The sequence below is a fragment of the Alexandromys fortis genome, unplaced genomic scaffold (genome assembly GCF_014885135.2).
Source record: "Alexandromys fortis isolate MF-2015 unplaced genomic scaffold, M_Fortis_MF-2015_v1.1 scaffold_35, whole genome shotgun sequence".
In the NCBI taxonomy this organism is placed as follows: domain Eukaryota; kingdom Metazoa; phylum Chordata; class Mammalia; order Rodentia; family Cricetidae; genus Alexandromys; species Alexandromys fortis.
Window position 1 is genome coordinate 5,536,049 of NW_026067913.1, and position 19,325 is coordinate 5,555,373.

General features: G+C 42.1%; 1 protein-coding gene across 1 annotated transcript; it reads right to left on the reverse strand.

The window, feature by feature from the left end:
- Positions 1 to 4,378: 4,378 nt before the first annotated feature.
- On the reverse strand, positions 4,379 to 18,837 carry Pax9 (paired box 9). The gene is made up of 4 exons (XM_050138850.1): positions 18,646 to 18,837; positions 17,311 to 17,937; positions 14,506 to 14,648; positions 4,379 to 4,977 (listed from the first exon to the last, which is right to left on the reverse strand). The coding sequence occupies exons 1-4, from the start codon at positions 18,647 to 18,649 to the stop codon at positions 4,723 to 4,725; spliced, it is 1,029 nt and encodes a 342-aa protein (XP_049994807.1). The 5' UTR covers positions 18,650 to 18,837; the 3' UTR covers positions 4,379 to 4,722.
- Positions 18,838 to 19,325: the final 488 nt, after the last annotated feature.

The window sequence follows — 19,325 nt, forward strand, 5'->3', positions numbered from 1 at the left end:
GAATATGGTATGTACTCACTCATAAGTGGATTCTAGCCATAAATAAAAGGACATTGAGCCTATAATTCGTGATCCTAGAGAAGCTAAATAAGAAGGTGAACCCAAAGAAAAGCATATAGTTATCCTCCTGGATATTGGAAGTAGACAAGATTGCCAGGCAAAAATTGGGGATTTGGGGGTGGGGGTGGGGTGGAGGTAAGGGGAGATGGGGAGAGAAAAGTGAGAAGGGGAGGATGGGGAGAGCTTGGGTGAATGGGAGGGTTGGAATGGAGGAAGGGTGGATATGGGAGCAGGGGAGTATATATCTTAATTAAGGGAGCCATTTTAGGGTTGGCAAGAGACTTGACTCTAGAGGGGTTCCCAGGTGTCCAAAGAGATGTCCCCAGCTAGTTCCTTGGGCAGCTGAGGAGAGGGAGCCTGAAATGGCCCGATCCTATAGCAATTCTGATGAATATCTTGCATATCACCATAGAACCTTCATCTGGCGATGGATGGAGATAGAGACAGAGACCCACATTGGAGCACTGGACTGAGCTCCCAAGGTCCAAAGAGAAGCAGAAGGAGGCAGAACATGACCAAGGAAGTCAGGACCGCGAGGAGTGCACCCACCTGATCTAATGGGAGCTCACCAAGGCCAGCTGAACTGGGACTGATGGAGCATGTGATCAAACCGGACTCTCTGAACATGGCAGACAATGAGGGCTGACTGAGAAGCCAAGGACAATGGCACTGGGTTTTGATTCTACTGCATGTACTGGCTTTGTGGGAGCCTAGTTTGTTTGGATGCTCACCTTCCTAGACTTGGATGGAGGGTGGAGGACCTTGGACTTTTCACAGGGCAGGGAGAGGGACGGGAGGGAAACTGGGGGGGGAGGGGAGGAGGTGGAAATTTTTAATAATAATAATAATAATAAAACTTAAAAAATACTTAAATTCTTAAAAATAAATTGTTCTGTGGCTAATTCCCTGAGAATTATTCAAAGAAAGACTGAGTTATAAGCCAAACTTTAAAAGTTTTTTATAAGGACTATTTTTTCATAAATCATATTTTAAAAGAGAAGAAAGAAAAAATTTAAATACACCAAAACAGCCCTTTGAGAATGTTTAATTTTGTGAGTGCTGTGTAAAAATGTGAGTCTACCGGTTTTCTTTAGTAATAATACACAGTTAGGGTCTGGTTTCTAAGCCTATTTTGTATTTCACATGGTGGTTTAACTGGGTTATGTTTAAATCATGCTATTTGAAGTCTTTTATTACAAATAGAATACACGGTGTTATATTAAACTGATTCCCTTTACATAATTCATTGTGAAGACAAGTCTTATTACTGAAATAGTTTTATCTTAAGTCACAAACTGGATGCACTCCTTGGGCCCTTCTCTGTTTCCTGTATTTGCCTCCAAACACCTCTGTCCTGAGCCCTTACCTATGCCATCCTTAAAAAGAATGTAGGGAAATAAAACTGTTCTCCAGATTCTTGGGTATAAGTGGCATCTTTAAGTATAAAATCAACAGTCTAGGGTATTAAAATGTCTATGATAAAGGGAAAATCTTTCAAAATGAAAATACATTCTTAGCATTTCCAAGCGCTCGTGCACTAACATGCAGTCAAAAGAATACAGCTTTTTGGTCTTGATCTACCCAGAGCTGATTTTTAAGTCTGCAGCCTCAAATGAGACTACTTCAGTAGCTCAAGTCAACAACGAAAAGATGTCGGCATGTTTTAGATGGCACCTGTTCTTAACTACTACTGTGGGGTGTTTCTACTCCGGGGGATTCTCACCAAAACATTTTGAAAATAAACAGTAAAAATGACATGGTAATTATTTGTATTTATTAATTTAGAGCATTTGAAGTATAAAAATAAAAGGCTTTTGACATACTGTATATACATACATAGCCTTCTGTTGTACATCTTTTCCAACATGCTTTTTTCTCCTCATTTGTATCTTAGTCCAATATTCAATATGTGGGTCATTAGAAACAGAAAGCCAGGAGAAGAGTGTGTTTGTGTCGTGGGATCGCTTTCTGCCCTTGAAGGTGCTACACACGGGCACCCTGTGAGAGAGGACTCAAGGCACAGCACCGGATGGAAGGGGGATCATGAAGAGTGCTCCTGCCAATCAGAAGTCTACCCTGGGAGAGTCAGGGAAGGGGCATTAACACTGGCCAACAGTAACAGCTCTAAAGGCCAAGCAGTCCTGGCTCCACTGTTTTCCTGTTCTCAGTTTTTAAAGTGGCTTCAAATCCTAAGAGGCCGTGAGTAGCTAAAACTGTTTAGGCTTTCTGTTGTCTTAAAAATTGCTCCATGTGGATTTACTGCAATTAATAAAAAAAACCTGGGAAGAAAAGAGAAAGTGGAAAAGAAAACTTTGACACTATTAATATTAATTTCTTAAAATAAAAAAACAGAAAAAATATAAATAACAATAAGCTTTCTTAATTTAGATAAGGAAAATAACATTATTAGTTGTATTTCCATACAAACAGTTGATATTTTTCAACACTCCTAAGAGCCACCTAAAAACATTAGATAAAGGATAATTCTGTACCTTAAGTCAATTTTTCTGGATGGCAAGTTCCTCAACTGCATGCTTTGCAAGTCTCCACCAAAGCACTGGATTGAATCTTTGTGCCCTTCTGGTATGGCTGGAAACTCCAGACGTCAACGGGGAGTTTTACAAGATCAAAGGGAGGCTATGGCCCTGAGAGTTCATCTCATCGGCTCCTTCTGCTTTTCTTCTCCTGAAGTTATAATCCTGTTTGTAGCTGTGAATGCCGGTTGCTTTAGAAAGAAATGCAGTACGAAGCTCTCTATGAGACATCTGCTGTTTGAAAAAAAAAAAAAAAAAAAAAGCAGTTCCTTGAACATAACTCTGTGTCAAAAATCTGCTTACGGTTTCTATCCTAGGGACTCAAAAACGAGTTGATCTAGCCATCCGAGCTTTAGGACAGGCAGAGAAACCTGCACAGCATGGCAGCTGTGCACAGGCACAAATGCAAAGGAACCAAATCTGCCAACAAGCTGGCATCTTTAACGCCCACATCTGGGAAGGAACCTGTTTAGTTATTGAATGATATTAATACCAAGACGCCCTGCAGTACATTAACATCTCAACCGATGAACTGTGCCAATGTCCTAAAAGTTACTTTTAGCCCAATTTTTCCAAGCAAGAGAAACCTTCTAAGCATAAGGAGTTCAAACTGTAGAATCTTGTCCAAGAAAATGAATTCTTCTAAAATAAACCATATAATCATGGGGGGGGGGGCACACGCACATAAGCAGATCCTGCAAGTCTATTCATGACATGAAACTAAAAATCAAACTGTTAGAAATGTTTAGCAGTTCATCTCTGTTCTGTAACCCTATAAATGAACAACGGGAATTTGCTAAAAATTAAATAGCATTTGTATTTCTCGGACCAACACCTATTGACCTACGTGTGAAACATGCTTCGGTACACCATGTAAACTTCACAGAAAGCCATTGTTACATTCATTAAAGTAGAATTCTCCATTTCCTCTTAAGTTACAAGATAATTTGGGGCTGAGATTGCTGAACACACAGGTAAGCCAACAATAACAGTACAATTCCATTTCACAGTGTTTTTTTTTTTTTCTTTCATCCCATAAAGTTCGTTTTAAGTGTCTCTGCAGAAAACACTTCACATTAGACTTGTGTCTAGGTGACTTCCCTCAGAGCCGTGTGGTACAGGTACAGTCCAGCCTCTCGTCGTCCTATGCTTGCGTGTGTGTTTGACTGGGATACAAATAGGAAAGTGGCTTGTTTTGTCTGTGTTTGGAGTCCTCTGCTGTAGAAAGAAAGTATCCTTCGTGAGATGCTGAAGCCTTCACTGCACACACACAATTTGGGGGCAAGTCCAGGTCCAAGAGCCCGAGTGACCCACCACCAAATAGAGAAAATTACACTGCCAGAAAGTCACCTTTGCGAAAAAGAAAAAAAAAAAAGTAGAGGAAAATAGAGGTGGTGGTGTTGGAGGAGGAGTAGCCCGTACAGTGAAGACACAATGCACCATCCACGGTCCATATTTACAAGCTAATAGGAATATAAACACTATTGTATTAGGAACCAAGTCAAAACACCAACAGAAGGAGGAAATTTTCCGATATTGCTTGGAATCTATACATATTTTTCAACAAAATACGTCATCTCTTAAAAATAAGCAAAAGATCACACAAGTGAGTTATTGATTGGTTTCCTAATGGTGAATTAAGCATTATCTGGTCACATTGTTTGATTAAAGGGTATCACATAGCTTATTTTTTTTCTACGTCTGTTTTCCTTTATTTATTGATTTTGCAAAATCTCAACAATTGCACGTTTCAAAAGTTCAGGCTGATTTAGAATAAATATACAGGTGTGGTTTTACCAAGGACAGGTAGGTCTGTAAAGTCCCATAAGCCCTTTCAGGGGTACAGGTTTCTTCACTTTGCTAACACAATGGGCGGGCAACAAAAATGCCTCATTCGATCTTTAGAGTTGCTTTTGTTTTTAAATCCTAAAGTCACGCCAGGTTTCCTGCAAAAAAGAAAGAAGCTACGACAAGAAATATCTAAGTGTCATCAGCACAGAGATTATGAATCCATACAGCCAGCTCTCGAGGCAGGAGGGCCGGACCACTGGAGGGGTGGGGTGTGAAGAGGGGGTGGATTTGCTGAGAGAGGAGACCAAAGTGAAGCGGCTGGAAATAGAAGTTCCCATCAGAGTGCGGAAGCCGCCACAGAGTGGCTACCTTCTCTGGCTGCCTGCATTCCCTTGAAAGCCAGCGATGCGGGAATGTCACAGTTGTGGGGGGACAGAGGGGTGCTGCCGGCATGTTGCCACCCATGTCCAGCCACATAACCTGAAGGAGCAGCACTGTAGGTCATGTAAGGTGACACTTGAGCTGGAGTAGGGTAAGGAGCCATGCTGGATGCTGATACAAAACTGCTCACAGCTGGGAGGCCATTTGGTGCCTGCGAGAAAGACAGAAGAAATGAAAGACAATCACATTACAGCATTCCACATCTCTCCAGTCCTCAGACACAGACTAGAAACTCGGACTGAGTTCACAGTATCCCGGTTCTACTTCTGGCCTGTCTTTTTTTTTTTTTTTTTTTTTTTTTTTTTCCTCTAGACTTCCTTTTAACCTTTCTTTGACCTAAAAGTATCCAGTCTGGCTCCTTAAACAAACACAGTGCTGAAAAGCAAGATACTGTTCTTTCTACAAACTCTTTTTGAGGAAGCTACAGCCAGAAAATTCACTTCTTTCTTTTGTGATTTGAAAGTCTACGAAGGCGAGGCAGGGCAAGAAAGAGTCAACCCTGATTACATAGCTCTCCACAGCCTTTGTCAACCTTCCTGGCACTTGGGTTTTGTTCAGCTCCTTTGTTAAAGCACTGTGCCAGGCCTGTCTCATACAGCTTTCATTTCCAGGACTGAAGGGCCACAAGGTGCGGGCTGCTGGGTTAGAGACTCAAAATGAGCAAACCCTCGGTTAAATAAAACATGGGCAAAAAAAAAAAAAAAAAAAAAAAGGGCCATATTTTAAGATGCCATGTTGAAAATGCCACTTGGACAAAGGACTCGTAAAACTAGGACTTTTCTAGTAAGGGTTTTTGACGTTGGTTTTCTTATTGCTGTTTTGGTTTGGAGTTTGTGTGTTTTCTTAATGAAGTTCGGGAATATATTTTTCACAGTTTTATCAGAAAAGAAATTTTCTCCACAAATATGAATTGAGTATGTGTAGTTTTGAAATTGGAAATTTTTCATTTGCAAAGTTTGGGTTTTTATTTGTTTGTTTTTTAAAGCCATATGGATAAATCCCTTTAGATGAATTTAATGTGAAATCTTTGTTTTCAAACAAAATGGAACGGCTCCGGCAGGCAAGCTTGTCTAGAAACCAGTGCTTTCTTGGCATCTAATAAATCATTGTTGGTATCGTTACTACTAACAACACCAAAAACACCCTGATTTCTAATCCCTCTCTGGCACGAGTACTCCCCACCCTTCAAGTGGTTCATTTTTTCCTCTCAGTTTCTACTCTGTAAAGATAAAGACTAAATCTTGTTTCCTGGAAATGACATGACTGGACCAATGTGTCAACATGTTTCCTAGTGAAAAGGTAATGTAAATACTGGAACTGTATTAGAAAACATGATTTAGTCCCTAGAGCTCAGTAAATCAGGCACATATTAGATGCTTTGTCCAATTAAGTTAGGACAAAAATGGTGCTGTCTTTTGTGTACTCGGATTGAGCCCAGAGCTTTGTATATACCAAGTGTGCCATCCACCAATGAACTCTATCCCTTCTCATTCAGTTCCAAAAATTGTTTTCTGAATTAACTCATCTGGTCATCATTTTTACTTCCACGTCTATGAGAATATAATAGTGGGGTCTAGGCCTATTTTCTGAGTATAAAAGGAATATCTAAACATACATACACACACATATTGTAGAATATATATATGGATATGCATTAGCATTACCCACAGACTTCTGACAAAACCTCATCTTAGATATTTGATACACATTAAATATTAGAACACATATTTTATATTCTTCTTTTTGTCGTTGTGTATTCTTTTAAAAATAGAAAAGAAGAGAAAGGATCTTTGAGTACCTCCTATGTCCTAGGAACCTAGAAATATCCAACTATTTTAGAAAATGTAAGGATTAATAAACAATAGCTCAGGTGGGTGGTGGTAGTACATGCCTTGAATCCCAGCACTCAGGAGGCAGAGGCAGGTAGATCTCTCTGAGTTCAAGGCCAGCCTGGTCTACAGATCAGGTTCCAGAACAGCCAGGGTTAGAGAAATTCTGTCTCTAAAAACAAAAACAAAAAAACAATAGCTCATTTATAAACTGTTCAACTTATCACAATTACAAGATTATATATATATAATATATATATTAATTCAATTGTAATTTTAATGCTTTGTTTTAAGTTTCGGGGTATTTTGTTTGCTTGGGTTTTTTGTTTATTTATATTTGTTTTTTTTATTTGTTTCAGGTTTTTTCTTTTTTTTTTTTTTTTGAGACAGGGTGCACTATGTATCTCTGATTGTCCTGGAACTCACTGTGTAGACCAGTTTTGTCTTAAACCCACAGTAATTCACCTGCCTCCCAAATGCTAGGATTAAATGTGTGTACCACTGTGCCCAGCTTTTGTTTTTGTTTTTAAACAGGGTCTCACCATGTACACAGACTGGCCCCAAACTCATATCCTTCTTACCTTAGCCTTTCAACCAGATAGCACAGGTATATGCCATGATACCCAGATGAAATTAAAATGTATTTCAAAGGTATCCCCAAATGATGGCCTTTTATGAAAACTCAGAACAATTAACAAAGACATGACTTCATATTGTTGTTTAATAAAACTCAAATTCTCTTGTTCTTATTTATTTGTTTGTTTGGAGGAGGAGGTCGTAGTTTAGAAACAAGGTTTAGCTCTGGCTGTCTTGGAACTCACTTTGTCCACTAGGCTGGCCTTGAACTAACAGAGATCCACCTGCCTCTGTCTCCAGAGTCCTGAGATTAACAGCATGGGCCACCACCGCCTGGCCTATCTTCTTTTTATGCGCAAGTTGAAAAATGGGCATGCATTTAAAGCCCATCACTCCTGCCTGATGCTGCAGGTCTTCTGTGTGGTTTTCCTAGACAGTCACAAGGCAGTGTGATGCAACCTCAAACCACAGATTCTTTTGTCTCCTTATGAAAAAAAAAACTTTATGTCCCCTTTTTTAAGAAGAATTAATTATGTCTCAAAAGAACTTGCTTCAGAGCTCTTGGGTAATGGAAATCTATGCAGGCATCAAGTTGCAGGGGAAGATGGGACATAGCCTAGCATTCCAGAGATTATTGCTTTTATTCATTATTTTATTTTATACCTTTATTTTCCCCAAGATGCATTAAAAATTAGTTTGGAATGTAATAATTCCAGTAGAATTAGGAAATGGTGTTCACATCTGTGTTTGGTCCCTGCCTACTATTAATTGTGCTTAATACTACTAATACCAATGTATAACCAGAAAAACAAAATAAGAATATTAAGGTCTAGGAGTATAGCTCAGTGCTCTTAGCTTAGCGTGCATATTACCCTGGGTTCAATCTCCAGCACAAAAGGAAAGTGTTAAAATTAGTTTTAAAATAATAGAAAACTTAGCTCTACATTTTTGAAGTGCCTAATATCAAAAGACTTAATATGCATGGTAAAATAATGATCTATCTGGGAGAAAATATCTGTTGTTGAATTCTGTTTTCCATCTCTGATAAACTTTTCCTACCTGTCCTTTTGGCCAGATGCTGGTGGCGGGATTTACTATAAGCATCCTCATTCTTGTTGCAGTAGAAGCTGTTCTGTTGTTGTGTCTGAAATCTTCTTACATGGGCCCACTTATTACCCCACCCCTAAATATGACCCACAGAAAGACTGGCTCAGACTCTCATAACGCTCCCCGTGTGGGGAGGCAAAACATTGGGCTTTAAGCTTACTTTCGTGTGCTGCATTTACTCTATAACTATAGTCATTCAAATATAACATAGCCTATTAAATTTTCCATGTCTACCCAACTTCTCATACCTAAAATACCAAACTTGCCTTGTTATCATCTGTGGTAATACTGAATATTTCAAGGTTCGCAAAACACCATGGTATTTACTGGCTGTCAGTTTACAATCCCCTCTGTGTTGTAGAAAAACCTGAGAGGGAGCAGCAAGATGAGAGAGGTAGCTTCATCTTGTACAAAGAGAGGCACCTGGTCACTTAAAGGGGTGAAATTCTCAGCCTTAGAATACTAACTCTTGGCGGCTTTTCCTCATGCCTATGGCTTGAGCAGGACAAGAGCAGAGTTTTGTCTTAGTGTTTCATTCTGCTGCTGGGAGTTCAGATTTCAAAATTGGCCTGGAGAGGGGGAAAATAAGCAAGAAAAAAGCAAATATGCTTCAAAATGCCCCTGCCCCCAGCCTCCTCTGTTCATTCATTCCAGTGACTCAATAAATATCCATTTTCTCACTATTCATTTTGAAACATGACATTAGCAAAAGTAATAAATCTCTACTGGGTAAAGTGATCACTATTTATGAAGAACTCACTGAAAGGGTAAAATTTTCCACAGCAAAGGAAAGCAGCCACAGGTAGCACCACGTTGTTTATGCTTTCCAGTAAAGGAACAAATTTCAACGCCCCAAATCTGCTCAATGTTCACAGTGAAGGGCATGTAATTAATCTGAAAAGCTCATTAGGCTGAGTGGAGACTAGCAAATGTACACCATAAATATAGTAGGAGCAAACATGCTAAATTACACTGCTTAATTGGATTGTAAATATGATTTATAAATCAACCAACATACGGAATCTCAAGGGAAAAGTAAACAAATTTTCCAAATGAAACCCTGCAATAGGAATGTAATAGAAATCCCATTTCTGAAAATTACTTTGCCTAAATATTTCATAAATAAGACTCCAGCCCTTTAACCCCCTTCTCACACCAATCTTCCAAGAAAGCAATAAGAATTTTCTCTGGAAGAAAGCTGTACCTATCTTCCTCACAACCAGCTACCTTCTACTTCATTTTGGAAATGAGATTTACTGTTATGAAGTAAAACAGACAAATTGCATGCCCAGGAGAGTTAGTTTCCTTTGTTGAGCTGTCTCAGGAAAAATGACAGCTTTTATCTCATGAACACTAGAAGAGATCTTCTAGAGGAATACTGATGTCATAACAGAGTTTGAGTTAGATGATCACATGGCTGTGTTGGTAGGCTGTTGGAGGACAAGGTCCTGCCCTAACCATGTTGTATCCTCACAAAATGGGACAGATCAGGGCCGTTTCATAAACAACTTACTGAAGACTTGTGAACACAAAGGTGCGATTCTCTTATTTTAAGAACAAAACAAAGCTAACCCCCACACCCACCCTTTATTACAGGACAAGTATTTACTTCAAGCAAGTCAAATGAATAAAGTTGTTGGCAAAAGTAAATAAAAGTTCCAACAAGCCATTTCACTATTTGATTTATGGTTGTTCCCTGTATTTCTCCCAGTCTAAGAAAATGGAAATGCATTAGTATCCAAACACTTGTGACCATGAAAAAGAGAGAGAGGAGAAAGAAGAAGAAGACGAAGAAGAAGAAGAAGAAGAAGAAGAAGAAGAAGAAGAAGAAGAAGAAGAAGAAGAAGAAGAAGAAGAAGAAGAAGAAGAAGAAGAAAGCTAGCATGACAACTGTCTGGAAATTAAAAGTTAAAGACTTTTTTTTTCTTTCAAATTCTGGAAATGGTCTACGCAACAGTTTCTTTCTTAAAGAAAATGCAAATACCAATCTAACTGTCCACGATCTGTCTGTCTGTCAGCCACTCCTCCAATCCACTTGGCCTTTCCTTTCTAGTAACACCAGTTCTCCCTGGCTTTATCATAAAATATATTTGGCCATAAAACTATCGTGCTTCACATATATCGTGATATTCACAATATCAGTTTCACGGACAAAAAGCAATTTCGCATCTGAGAATAAGCAGATATTTTTGATAAATTATTTCTCTGAGGTTATCTCTCTAACTACTGTTCTTCTGTTCTTTATTATGTAATGACCTAGTAAAACAAACCATGTCATGAACATGGCTCAACACTCATCGCAGAGAATTACTTTTAGTTACCCTACTGCAGGTCCAAATGTCTCCAGGTAATGGGAAGCTAGTATGGTATTGAATCGTTTCTAAATTTTATGTTTCTAAAATGTTATCAAAACATACAGCCTTACACTGACTTAATTTTGTTTTGTACCCAACTGGCATACGACAATATTTATATAGAATTGTCAGGTACAGTGCGATGCTTCAGTACATGTGTACATTGTACAATGATCAAATCATTTAGCACGTCAATCATCTCAGGTAACATAAGATAATAAAAAAATCCAGAATCCTTTCACCTAGGGATCTGGATTTTATAGTCTTTTAAATTACCTTGTGTTGCTATTTCACATGACACATATTACAGATATAAATATATATATATATAATTATTAAGTTTGGTTGAAAATTAATCAAATTAGACCATGTATGTCAAAAATAGAATGGATTTCAAGGACTACTGAAATTTGCCTAAAATTTCATTCTCTATAAAATTATAAATTAATTTAACAAAAGTTAGCACTTTATTTACTGTGAAGAAAATTCAGGGCAACTTCATTTTTGTCTTTATGAAAATACTATGTTCAGGAAAATAGATTCAGTTTTTTGAATTTACTTGTTTTTTAATTATCAAACAAAGTTTTTAAAATACTTCACTAGGAAATTATATACAAGATGATCCCGACAGATCATCACTTAAAATGATGCACAAATAAATACTTTACGAGAATTTTAGATTAAGCTGCATTTTTAAATTCAACTGTGTTCACAACTCATTTAATTCTGAACATTTTTAGTGCAAGTATTTATAGACTAGTCTCTATTTCTGACCTCTCAATTGCTAATGAGTGTTATATTAAATTTACTGGCTCCATTTACATACTCAACCTCAAAATGAAGATACTGGGAACCAATAGCAGGTGAGCGGTTTGTTCTGAGGAAACATGCCTATTTGGAGAAAACTTTTCAAATGCAGTGCATTTATTTATGAATTGTGTAAATAAAATCAATTATTAATTTACCAAATCCCATGTAAAATGACAAATATAGCCAACACCTCTGTTTATCTATTTCATTTTTTCACTTGATCACATTAAGTTGAGATTTTGTGCCTTCAACATAAGAAAATCAAATAGGAAGAACAAGAAAACATTGTTTCCCTTCACAAGTAGATGAGAGTAAGATTTCCTGCCCAATATAGTTGAAAAATCTAAGATAAAAACTCTTTACCCTAGTCAACAAAGACTTCTGAATGGAATGCCGATATGAATTACAGTACAACGTTAATGTGTAAGATAAATTTGGATATTCTAAACTAATTTTGAAATATGGTGCACACAGTTCTAATTCCTAGGTATCAGGCATCTTTGAAGTTTGAGCTAAAGCTAGAATCTCCAGATTATGGTAAGCAATAGGATTCGGGCTCAGTTGCCAACTTGTTCTAGGGTCATTTTGCAGGTGTAGTCCAGGAAAACATGCTCTGAGCTCTGAATCTAAATTCCCCTTTTCCCCTCACCCCCAGCACCCCAAAAGAAAACTAGATTTAAAGAATAGCACAACAATTCATTACAACTTCAAATGCCCAAATGAATTACAGCCAATTCTTTTTTTCAGTTTTCCTTTGTCGAGAACTTTCAAGTTTTGTTGGCCAGGAGAGCAACTGGAACCTGAGTTGTCATTTTTATCAGACTATGCTGACAATACTTTGTAGGCAGAGCGAGACTTGTAAAATTAAAGTTAACTTTTGAATATTGCAAGAGAAACACACACATATACAATTCCTACTCATATTAATTTTAGGAGTTTCTGTGTAATCAATGCCTAAGGTGAAATGTTTGCCTCCTTACTCCATCTTCCATCTTCATCATAATTGAGTATGCACTGATTTATGCTGTGCTTAGAAACTCTTTCTGTGCGTGATTGTGGATCATTTGAATTACCTGCCTACACGGCAGTATGGGATAGCATTTCAATTAAGAGCTCTTCAATTATAAATTTGACAGAAATATCCTTTTATTTGGGGTTCTGCTCTCTTAAGTATTACAACATTTAAAACAGCATTTATCTGGTACCTTATCCTTAAATTCTTTGTTTTTATAGAACATAATTTAGTAATTTAAAATTCTTTGTAAGAGAGTTTTAGGGAAACAACAAATTACTTGAAATGCTATTTATTTTAAATAAACTGTCAGTTTAGTTTTAAAGCATATTATAAATTAGCCATTTCTAAACACGCTTCACTGGCAGACACATCATTCAAGGGAGGGGGAAATAAAAGGGGCTCTGGAGGTTTCTAGGTGAGGAAACTGCTTTTTTGGTGAAGGGTGTTCCTTGACTGCCTGTGGGAACTGGAGCTTATTCTGAACTCTAGACTTCACAGTGTGATTCCAAAGAGCAATAGCAGCGGAAGGCAGTGAGCTCCTGTTAAATGCTTGCTAGGCTACTGTTCTTGTTGCTTTGTGTATTCAAACTATTGTTTGTCACAAATGCTTGGTAGAATGTTTCTTACTATGGATTTTCTAAACAATGCATATGAATATCACTTGTTCTTAAAGTCATTTTCTAATTGCCATTTATAACTACAGAGGTTAAAGAATGTTTTCTAAGAGCCAAATCTGTTGACTCTGCTGACTCTTTTGACTTTGGAATTATTATTTCCTTATTTTGAAAATAAAGAAACCGAGGCTCTAAATGGGTCAACAGCTTGCTTAAGAAGCAGCCTTATGAAAGCACCAGGCTTCTAACCATTGCTTACCACCGTGGCCTCTGTGAGCTCATTGTTCCAGGCAGGTCTTTGCGAAAGAAAATGGTGAATTTGCTGATGTTACCTCATGGGCATTCTCTACAGTGGAAGCAGAATGATAAAAGTGTCTTTTTTTTCCTTGCTGTTTTTAGTCCTATTTGCCAGGGAATAACTAAATAAACTAGCTATTAATGCATCCTGACACTTGAGAGGGACTAGGAAATAGAAATGTGCTTTGTTAGAGAAAATGATAGTTAAGCTGTCCCCTCGACGGATAAGAATAATACGTTCCAATAAATATCATAACTGGTTTTAACGAGAAATAACGTTTTAAGGCTTTAAGATAAGACTAAGTACTTTGTCGCTTTGGAGGTGGGGGTCTACTCTGTAAATGCCTTCAACTGCCTTAAGTCCGCCTTTGAGTTTTGAACTCTTCATTGTAGCCTACTGACGAATTTGGACTCACACAAAAGTGTGGCGGCTGCTTACTTCTTCTCAAGGCGGGGTGGAGCAGGGAGAGAAAAAGAAACACTAGTGTTTTAAATTTTCCTTCAGAGAGTAGAGGGAGGGCCAGGGGGAGGGAAAGGAAAATTAAACGGTCCACAGCCAGTCCGTATAATTTGAGGTTTTCTCACTAACCTCCCTTGGGAAATTATGATGTGACCTTTAATCGGGAAATGGTAACTTTATTACGTTTATCTGGTTGCCCCTCTTCCATTATCGCCGGACAAGGCAGGGGAACTGTCTTGTACAGGGCCCCCGCAGCCTCCTACAAGTCCTGCAACTCTGGCTTGCCGGTGTCCCGGCTAGCGGGGCGCTGCTCTGAACCCCAAGGCCGGCCATTCCGAATCTCGGCCTTGGGTTAACTGTGACTGCTGGGTGTGGTGGAAGGGTTAGGGGGTCACACGTGCAGCGGGAGATCAGGCTTTTACTCAGCCTTCCGCCTGCCCAGACTTAGTCAACCCGGGATCCATCTCCTGGCACCCGTGGGTCGCCAGCCCGGATTTAAAAAAAAAAAAAAAAAAAAAAACCCGCGTCGAGGTTCAGAAAGACTCTGCGTCCCCTCCCCTCCATCTCCCGATGCCCCGCACCAGGAGGCCCGCCTGGCCAAGCCCTCTCCTCCTCACCTGCCCGAACTTGGCCTCCTGCTCCAAGGCCCCCTTCTCCAGTCCATTCACTGCGTGCTGGGCCGCGGCCGGGAAGTTGTTGCGGCCCAGGCTGCTCCACTCCTCCACCTTGGGGCTGTGGTAGGGGGAGCTGTCGCTCACTCCTGGGAAGGTGGAAGAGAGTTGTCAGGTTCGGCCTCAACCCGTGCGCCCCCTCCTGAGACAAAACCCGAATCCCTAACCACAAGGCTCTGGGGCTGAGACCCTGGGTCAGCTCCCCTGCTCTAGGCCTCCTACCGCGCTGGGCCCAAGCGTAGACACCTCGCTTTTCAGCTTAGGGCCTGGAGAAGTTTTAATGACCTGGAAGTAGGCCTCTGAATTAAGTTTCACCCACGCCAGACGGAATTTTGTTTTGTTTAAAACCAGCGTTAGATTTCCTTTCTCCCTTCTTGATCTCTCAGGGAAAGGATTGAAAGAGAATTTTTCCAAATGGAAGGAAGAACCCAAACCTGTGAAGTTGGCTATCTGTTCGTCACCTCTGCCCTTACTGAAGGAGAGTGGCAAAGATGTGACTGACGCTCACGGTGGTGGTGGTGGTGGTGGTGGCGGCAGATGAGGGATAGAGGTGTACTGGTTTAAGTGTGTCTTGCTCAGAGACAGCCTGAAAAATGCTCACTGCACTGTGGAGATCTGATAGTTATGTCAATAAGACAGAACAAAAGAGCTGTAAAGTCCTTTGCAAACAATAACTGAACGATGCCCACAATGCACATGCAAAACATACACACACAGATTTCCACATCGTGTGTGTATATGGGACTTCCCGACAATCTCTGCCTGCTAAATGCGTAAGTTTATATGTTTAGTTTTAAAATTAAGTCTGGAAGTACCGTGAGTGTCAATGGTCAACTATAAAGAAGGGTTTTTTTTTAAGTATTAGAAAGAGAAGATGAAATAAAGCATTAAGAGAATGAAAGTAGAACTCGCTGTCAAGAAAAGGGCTAAAGCCATGTGCCTATCTTTCTGTTCTAAAAGGATATATACACATAAAAAAAGAGATAGTAAGGTGATTGCCATAATATCTTCAGTTATGCATGTTGAAGAAAAGACATTGGTTTCTTGGCCCCTATGTATAGAAATTTGACGGTGTTGTTTAAACTTGATTTTAGACACTTCTATCTGATACAGGTTCTTCAAAGCGTGGTCATTTGGAGGAAAGCACACATTTATCAGAAACCTGGTTGTTTAAAAGTGACATCATAAATAGACAGCAATATCTACAAGGAACCATCACTCCCTTCTATTATCCTATACTTTCCTACCTGACATTTGGTCTGACTGCAGGACTCCCCAGAGAAGAATCCGCCCAGTTTCACTATGCCTCCCCTCCAAAGAAAAAGGTCATATTCTCATTCTTTGCAGCAGGAAGCCATGGCTGGTTCAGGCCTGTTGGCCTTTGCCTTCCCAGACAAAAGGCAGTCGGTGGGCACAAGCCTGAAGTTATCTTAAGAAACTGAGATCCCCCTGTGAGCCCCCATTTCTGCTGATCGCACACGTTCCCACGAACAGGGGCTTCCTTTAAATGTCAGTGAGGTCAGTTTATCCTATAAATCAAGGGCAACATCTCCAACTAAGGTTCCAGCTAGTTCCAAATAACTCTGGTCAATTCCCAGTCAGAAAACAAGAGGAGAAACTACGCACTGCTTTCGTTACTTTAAAAGGAGATTGTGCCAATGCGGTGGAAACTCAGAAAGCAAGAAATGATTACAGGAAATATTTTCCTCTTTCCTTAATTTTTCCTCTGCCTGTCTTAAACCTTACACTAAAAAAAAATTAGGCATTAAATTGAGCGAATAAAACATTTTAAGTGTCTTTTTCTCCCTACACCAAGAACGAAGCTAAAGTCTTTTACACTTTATTTTTAGCAGCACAATAAAAGAAAACAAACCCAAGCCTCCCGGAGAAGCCGGGTCTTTGGGTGCAGAGTGCCGGGGATCTTTCTGAGCAGGCAGCAAAGACACTCAGGACAGCGCAAGGTTCAGGCTGAAAACCTGCGCGAGAAGGGGTCCAACCGCCACTAGCATTTCCCAGTACCCAAGGACTGTCAGGTAAACGGGAGCCCGGTGGGGAGCGACACCCAGAGACGGCAGCAGCAGAAAGGACAACAGCGAACCGTCAAGCAATTGTCACTGTAACTGCTGAGAGAGAGAGAGAGAGAGAGAGAGAGAGAGAGAGAGAGAGAGAGAGAGAGAACCTGGACCTCGGTTTCCGAGGAAAATGAAGCATAAGAATGAAACCAATTAGGTGACATTTGAACTTCCTGCCTGAGCAAATTTGGCCTGATTGCCAGAATCCGAGAATAATAATACAATTTCCACAGCGTGCGGGACTCTCAGCTGCTGCATCTGATCGGCAAGCAAGTTACCGGCAGTAGCATCTGCAGCCCGAAGGCCCTAGCCGACTAGAGCCTCCCCCACTGCTCCCCAAGTCGGCCGGCTGCGCTCTCCAAGCAGACTAGTCGGGCTGAGGCCGCGAGTGTGCGAGAGGCGGGGGAGGGTGGAAAATGCGAACCATGTGTTGGGGATGGGGGGATGTTATGGATCTGGTAGTTTGAGATGAGGCTGCAGACTGTGTGTGTGGCAAGGAAACGGAGGGGCAAGAGTTTCAAGTTAATGAGATCAGGACACCCCCTGGGAAGACTCCTTAGGTTTCCAAAAGAAAAACCCACAGGTGGTGGGATAGACACTCGCTAAAGGCCGAGGTCTGGGGTTCCCGACAGCGTGCAGGAACCCACTCTGCTCAGTAACCCGCCTCTGAGCCCCTTACCTTGGTCGGTGATAGAGCGGATGCCCAGGATGTCGGTGACAGAGTGAGAGGAGGGCCAGGTGCGCGGCATGGCCACTGAACCGGGGATGGCCGGCACCCCGGGTGGTGTAGGCACCTTAGCAGCGGCCGCCGCGATGGGACTGGGATACGAGTAGATGTGGTTGTAGGGTAGCGCGGGCTGAGGCGCAGGCTGGTGCTGCTTGTACGTGTCGTAATGAGCCTGCTGGGCCAAGTTGCCGATCTTGTTGCGCAGAATCCGGCTGATGGAACTCACCGAGGGCACGTTGTACTTGTCGCACACGCCGTCCGCCAGCAGGCGGTCCCGGATCTCCCAAGCGAAGATGCCCGGGTCCCTCTGCTTGTAAGTCCGGATGTGTTTCACCACAGTGGGAGTGGTGACCCGGGGTTTGCTGCCCCCGATGGCTCCGGGCAAAATCGAGCCCGTCTCGTTGTAGCGCGCGAGGATCTTGCTGACGCAGCCGTGCGAGACCCGTAGCTGGCGGCTGATGTCGCAAGGTCGGATGCCCAGTTGGGCTAATTCCACGATGCGAAGCCGAATGGCGTTGGGCAGCGGCCTTCCGTTCACGAACACTCCTCCCAGCTGGTTCACCTCCCCGAAGGCTGGCTCTGCAAAAGGAGCATAGAGCGCGCAACAACGCGCACCCGCTGCTTGGGACAACCGCCTGCCACTCGGCGTCCACGAGCGTCCGGGGACAGGGCTATAACACCCTCCTGACTGAAATGGTGCTGCCCCGAAACCGGACGGTTCCGGCCTGGGACAAACGGCCCCAAATAAGCTGCGGCCAGACCTCCTTCCTACTTGGAGCATTCCAGCTATAAACAAGTAGAGCGAGCTGGGGCAGCGGGACACTTAAGACTCTCCGAAGCAGGCAGGGAGATCGGTACTGATGCCCAGCACGCCCCTCCTTGCCTGCTTGGCCCCTGTTTCCCTCCACCGCTTTACCCTCTTCCCCCAGCGCGGTTAGACAGAATCCAGGGAAAGGTAAGAAGTTGTTTTGTTTTTGTCCTGTTTTGTTTGCACGTGTAAACACGTGTGCAACAAAACTTGGGTTGACACTGGAGCTCGGTACTCGCCCCTGCCACGGCCCTCTTCTCTTAAGATCAGAAAATGGCATCAACTGCCACCCGGTAGCGGGAGTTCCCACTGCTCCCCTGTTGCCGCTGACCCTTGGCGTGTTCGTACAGCTCTTAGGGACGCGGTCTGAGTCAATAGAGCGCGGTCGCGCAGTCGCGCGCCCCAGCTCCCTCCCTCTCGCCCTCGCCTGCTCGCTCCCTCCCTCCTCGGTTCTGACAGCGTCCCCCGCCACCACTCACCCATTGCTCCGAGCCGTACACCAACTCGGCCCCAGTTCCGCACTCCCAGAAAGAAACTTTTCTCTCGCTCTCACTAGGCCGACCTGTCGCTGCTCCAAACCGCGGGTGCCTCGGCTTCTTCCCAGGAGGAGGCGACGAGAGTGCCAAAGGAAAGAGTAAAAGGAAGTCTGTGCCGGGCAGAAAGAGGCTTGAGTTCTGCATTTCAATCTAAGCAGCAACGTGGGCTGGGCTGAGCAGGGCCGGGCGGCTCAGTCTATCACTCACTTGTGACACACCCCAAAAGAGGTGGGCCCGCGGGCAATCTGCGTGGTAATTGGTGCAGACCGGTGAGTGACAGCTCAGTCCGGGAAACTCCTTCCGCTGTCTATTTCAGGCTGGCTCCGCACCTGGGTGACTAAATACAATGAATATGAGTGTTTGACATCTTCCCCCAGGGGCGCCACAAACAGAATGCAAAATCAAGCTGGTAAAAACGCTGAATAAGCGAATGGGAGCTTTGGTCTCAATTTGGGTGACTTTAAGCGGGTAGGGGCCGAGGACACCTCTTGGAGAAGGGATGGACTTCTCAGAATTGAAATTGGAGGTTAGGATTCTACGGTAGCAAACTAGCGGGCACGACAGTTAAGGGAACTCCGAGACGCGAGGAAATCTGAGAACTACCTGCGATGCTGACCTTTGGG

What these genes read in the sequence shown, in the direction of transcription:
- Pax9 (XM_050138850.1), bottom strand. An exon ending in CCGCTCTATCACCGACCAAG is followed by an intron (nt 14,649 to 17,310) that starts GTAAGGGGCTCA and finishes CCACCTTCCCAG; the next exon opens with GAGTGAGCGACAGCTCCCCC. An exon ending in AGGAGGCCAAGTTCGGGCAG is followed by an intron (nt 4,978 to 14,505) that starts GTGAGGAGGAGA and finishes TCTTTCTCGCAG; the next exon opens with GCACCAAATGGCCTCCCAGC.